General features: G+C 28.5%; 1 protein-coding gene across 1 annotated transcript; it reads right to left on the bottom strand.

Moving 5' to 3' along the window:
* Nucleotides 1-2,115: 2,115 nt before the first annotated feature.
* LOC115714552 (transcription factor bHLH93) lies at nt 2,116-4,059 on the bottom strand. Its single transcript, XM_030643286.2, has 4 exons — nt 3,256-4,059; nt 2,941-3,111; nt 2,667-2,834; nt 2,116-2,581 (listed from the first exon to the last, which is right to left on the bottom strand). The coding sequence occupies exons 1-4, from the start codon at nt 3,898-3,900 to the stop codon at nt 2,495-2,497; spliced, it is 1,071 nt and encodes a 356-aa protein (XP_030499146.2). The 5' UTR covers nt 3,901-4,059; the 3' UTR covers nt 2,116-2,494.
* Between the last annotated feature and the right edge of the window lie 1,749 nt (nt 4,060-5,808).

Raw genomic sequence — 5,808 nt, 5'->3', positions numbered from 1 at the left:
GGAGGGTACCCATAGATCTTGTAGCATCTTTTCACTGTATGGCCAAGCACATTACAGTGAATGTAAAAATTCTTGTTGCGTTTGGGAGGATGAGTTTTCTGGCCTTGAGGGTCATGTTCCTTGGTAGAGTTTTTATCACCCTGAAATGCAAAGTATAGTTATATAATAGTTAAAATAAATTTTTTTCGTGTTGCCGTATTTTTGTAATTTTTTCTTTCAAATTTTTAGTTTATTATGTAAATATTTTATTGATAAATGTGTTAAGTAGAAAGTGTGCATACGGCGTGTCATTTAGAAAAATACAAATAACATTATTTGACATCTAGATACATATTATATATTTTAAAATAGAATATAATTATTATTTTGAGTATAACTAAGTACATCTCAAAGTATAATGTTATTATTTTTTATGAATGAAATACTTAATATTAATTTTGTTTTGAGACTTCCAATTGGAGTTTTCTTAGTACTTCTTAGATGTTAGGGCTATTCTAACAATACCAATATCAAATAGTTAATAGCACTCCTAACTAGTGCTCTAAATACAAATTAAACTTTTTATTACGATACAAAATCGACAAAAACTTAGGAGGCATGAAGACGACCCCATATTAAAAATATTGCAGGATTGTGCATGTGCCAGCACAATACTACAAATTGACATGATATTACATGAGAAAAAAAAATATAAACTTAAACCTGACACAACATGTAAACGAAAAATAGACTAATTTAGAAGCACAATAAATTTTAAAAAAAAATTATAATTTTGACAATGATAATAAATATTTATATATCCATTACATATAAATGAAAATGATAATTAAACTCAAATATATATAATACAAAATGATATAATTTTATAATTTAGACTATTAGAAAAAAAATTAGTTTATTTTAACTGATGGGTTAAAATTGTGTGTTGTTATTTTTTATATACAATAATTTAGTAGTTGGCTCATTGATTATAAAAATAAAAAAAGTGAAAAAGCCGGACAAAAATTCAAGTTCACATAGAAAACAAATTAATTTATTTAAGAAAATAGATTAGCCTGAATAGGTACATAAATACGAGCAAGATACAAAAATACCAACCTACAAGTCATATCAATCCTATGTTATAAATTATTACCACGACACACAACACGACTCAAATTTCATTTTTCATTACATAGCACAAATCTATATTTTTGCTTGCTCTTCAAAATACACATTTAGTTTGTTCCTAGTTATGTTTTTGGTGCTGATTAAATCCAACAAACGACCAATATTATTATTATTATTATTATTATTATTTTCGTTTATTAGAAAGAAATGCTTGCTAAAAATCTGTGTTTCCATCCTTGAATTACATGTAGAGGAGTGCTCAAGACATTCTTCATCACACTCTAAGGACATGTAATTCAAACACGTCCTTTATTTTTGCCAAAATCTTTCTCTTATTTCTTCCTGTAACAAAGGTGATCCTAGGTAGCTAGAATGACCCACCCCCACGGTATCTTAATATATACTCAATATATTATTATTATTGTTTTTCTATTTTTTGCTAAACTGTTATTGTTGTTATTATTTACTTAAAAATAAATACAATCTATAAATATATTTATAGTCATGGTAGAAATGATTGTCTGTACCACAAATGTAAAATGAGGTGCTTCCACTCTGCAACTTGTTTGCCTCTCCACACATTAGAATCTTTCACCAGATTGCATCTTCATATATCTTTACAAAATTAGTCATTATGCTAGCTCTTCAACCACCACTAAACCCTATAAAAAAAAGACATAAAAGAAAATCTCCACTGGATTTGTAAGGACAAGTTTACAGAAGTTCCATTTTAATTAGTTAACAAAGAAAAAAAAAAGAATGTTTGTTATGAGTTATTAAGAATAGGAAGGTTAGTTTTGTAATATTTGAGAATGTTCTAATATTCTTTCAAAGAACAAGAGGTCATCAACCAACCTTAATTTGTAGACATAATTAGTTTTGGTTGATTATGTTTGCAAATAACAATAAAAATATCAACAATAATTGTTTAGGCTCATATATAGAAACAAATAAATTTAATACATAGTCAAATCCAACACAAATTTTCATAAAAAACATTAGAGATTGAAGAAACAGAGAATAAAAGTAGTTATTTAAATAACATTACATTGATTAATGTGTTAGACATGAACTAAATGATCCCTTTTTTGTGTTAAAAGATTTACTCCAATTTGAGTAGATAATTTACATGGCATAATATGCTCTACATAAATGGATCAGATAAAAGCACATAAATTATTTCAAGAAAACACAAAGTTGTCAACACACAACTTGTGACTTGGAAATGAGTTTCTTGAAGAGTGTAAAAGATTCATAAATCTCTTTCAAACTTTTCCAAGAAAACCCTTCTTTTATTTTTTTTTATTTTTATTATTATTATTAATAAATATTAATAATATTAATATTATTATTTCTCATGAACTCTTCTCTTGTTTCTTCTCTTCTACAAACATCTCCCTCCATACCCTGCATTTCTGAATATGGCTTGCTTTATGTCTTCAGAACTAATCAATGTCCTCTGTTGAGCACCCTAAAAAGAAGAAAACTATTTTCAATAAAAGATAACAAAATTTATAAAATAAATCAAAGATTAAAGAAAAAGCAAAAGTAGATACCTCTGAACATGAAGCTTGCATTGAAAAATCATTGAAGCAACTTATAACACACTGTTGAATCTCAAGTCCTAGTGCTTCAAGAGTGTTCACAGTTGAGAGCAATAATCCTGGTTTGGCTGCACAACATATATCAATCCTCGTATCCATATCTCTCCTTTCCACATCAAACTGCAAAAGCCCAAATCAAAACTCAGAAATTTAACACAAACCAATTTATGTTTATTTAAAATGAGACTCAAAACTGAGATCTTTTATTATACATAACTATATATACCTTGGGAGAGTTTCTCACTAATACTTCACTGGGTTTTAGCTCTTTGGATATGCCTAATAGATTGATTTGATTATTCCCATCTTCCATTCCTTCTTCTTGCAATTTGCTTATTCTTTCCAAAAGCTCTTTCATGTAATCTATGGTGTCTCCAAGTATAGATGTTCTGTCCATCTGTTACCAGCAGTATAGTATTCACATTATTAAGTTAAGAAGAAAAAGAAGAAGAAGAAGTAAAATCTAAACCGAAATTTCATGAATAAAATTGGAAACTAAAACATGGGTTTTGTACAAAAACAACCAAAAAGAAAAGACCACCTTGCTTATTTTAGGAACAATTGATCTGAGCATGGAAAGTCTGTCATTCAAACGCTTTCTTCTTCTTCTTTCAGCCATGAGATTTTTGGAAGGTTGGCCTTCTAACTTTTTAGGCCTAGAAGTAGTAGTAGTAGTAGTAGTAATAGTAGTGGTGGTCTTTTTCTCTGCCCCACTACCACAAAGGCCTATGTTAAAAACAGGAAGCTCTGTATTTTGTTGTTCCATTTCAACTTTACAAGCTTTATTTTCTTCCAAACAGCTCTGAGTTTCACATCCAAGAAAGCCAAACTCCTCATCTTCCACCATTGAAGGGTAGTCTTGATCTTGTGATGGAAACGACGGCGTATCATTGTTGTTGAGCTCTGGCATTAGTACTACAGATTCATGGTTAACAAAAGGGTATAAGGTGTGTTCAATAAAAGGGCATTCAGAGTTGTTGTTGTTGTTGTTGTTGGGGTCAGTTGGGTTAGAGAACCCAACAAATGGAGGAGGATTTGAGATTGCCAAAACTGGGTTCTCTTCAAATGAATCAAAGCTCCATCCACTTGGGTAGAATTGATCATTCAAAACACTTGAGAAACTGCTCCAATTATCTCTTCTTGGAGCTAGTAATTCCTCCAAGAAACCATGTTGAGTAAGCTCCATTTTTTTCTCTCCTTTTCAAAAATCCAAAACAAAAAACTTTTTTGATTAAGGGAGTAATAAGGTGAACTGGCTTTTGTTCATAGAGGTGAGGCTAAATAAAATGAAGTTGCACCAAGTTGATCCCAAACACCATACATTTATATATGTATATAAATATCAGAAAATGTGACAAAAAACTAATTATAAAATTAAAAAAAAAAAGGGGGGGTCCTTAATTTTCCATAATTTATGCAAATATAGAATGTACTACTGTATATGTAATATGATATACTGTGTTTAGCTAAACTAGTGTATTATGCTGTGTGGTACCAAAGCTACAGCTACCCTATTAGATTAAAATGGAATCTGCTTTTATTAATTAAAATTAATTTAATTAATAAAATTTTCTCTCAAGGTGAATTCATGTCTTTTTCACCGGAAATTATCAATCAGACAAAAATAAAAATGAATATTTTAATTCCCATAAGCTGAAAGGTTTGACCCACAAATCTGTCTGAACCGAAAAGGGATGGAGTTTAGCATCATACACTGTCGGGTTTCTCTTCCTTTTTCAAGATTTTCTGTAACCTCCAAATATTTCTACTTAATAATTCATCTCTTTTCTCTCTCCAATGACTTGGCATGGAAATTGTAAAATACCATTATATGCTTTCTTAATTGTCATTATATAATAATTACTATTTTATTATTTAGTTGTATTACTTTAATCTATATATACTTCTCTACGAGGTTAATTAGTGTAAATTAATGACCCAAATGATATTCCTTTTTTTCCTTGTCCTGACAAAAGAATATTCTAGGAATTACAACTTAAAAAGGTGCATATCAACACTATAAATTCAATATTCCATGTTTATATCTTTTCATTATATCCAAATTAATTAATAATATTATACCTTACCTTTAATTGTATTTAGTGTCTAGTTCTGGATAATATGCTCAATCTAATTAAAAAGTTTCGTATGGAAATTGGAGGATAAATATATTGTGCTGCGAAAAAAGTTGATATAATGTAATTAATTAAACAATCAATATAATACGTGTATAAAGAGACTACAATAATTTGATTAATTTACTGTTAATGATAGTGAGACTTATATTGTGACATTAAAAAGCCAAACATGTTTTATTTTAAAAAAGAAAGCCATTGATAAAGGAAAAAAAGAAAAGTATATGGCTTAAATTGAAACACTTTAATTTATGAGTAAGATGGAGAATTTGTTTTCAGTTCTTAAATTCTGTATAGTTTTTTTTTTCAATTATTCTTTTAAAAAAAATATTAATTCCTTAAAATAAATTCCAACATGCATGATCATCTATGTATATAATCAGTCTTTAATAATAATATTCGATTGGAGTTGTACGTACATATATGAGATTTAAATAATATATATGTAATACCTAGAGAATATTTTTTGGGCTTGAAAATTACATATATACTAAATAATATTATTATTGTTGGCATTGGTAAAGCATCATGCTAAGTTAAGATGATTAAATTTAAAAAAGTTATTAATATATTTATAGAGTATGCAGATCAGGTAAGTATAGAAGAAAGTAACATGCATGAGTTAATTAATTGGCAAGTGATTTATTGTACTACTATGCTACTAATAATACTATTGATATAGGCCTGTGAGTTACTGAATTATTAGTTGTACGTATTCATTTTTTAAAGGGTCAAATTTTACTTTGGGGCTCATAGATTGTCTCTTATGTTTGTCAGGGTCCATATAACTGGATAAGTACACAGTGTTATATATTATATATATATTAGACTAAATATATATATGAAATTAAATCTGTTTTGGTACGTATGTCGACACAAGTAGACGACCATGTTAATACAGGTGCATTAATAAATTAACCACAAATACGTAGCTAGATTTTAATTCATTGTTATAGATT

Source organism: Cannabis sativa, chromosome 4, assembly GCF_029168945.1.
Source record: "Cannabis sativa cultivar Pink pepper isolate KNU-18-1 chromosome 4, ASM2916894v1, whole genome shotgun sequence".
NCBI lineage: Eukaryota > Viridiplantae > Streptophyta > Magnoliopsida > Rosales > Cannabaceae > Cannabis > Cannabis sativa.
The sequence above is the reverse complement of the archived record's forward strand: the minus strand, read 5'-3'. Positions and strand labels throughout refer to the sequence as shown.

Coding starts and splice junctions, on each gene's coding strand:
- LOC115714552 (XM_030643286.2), bottom strand. CDS start 3,900: ATGGAGCTTACTCAACATGGTTTCTTGGAGGAATTACTAGCTCCAAGA. Junction 2,835..2,940: donor TAGTGAGAAACTCTCCCAAG/GTATATATAGTT, acceptor GGGCTTTTGCAG/TTTGATGTGGAAAGGAGAGA. Junction 2,582..2,666: donor TGCAAGCTTCATGTTCAGAG/GTATCTACTTTT, acceptor TCTTCTTTTTAG/GGTGCTCAACAGAGGACATT.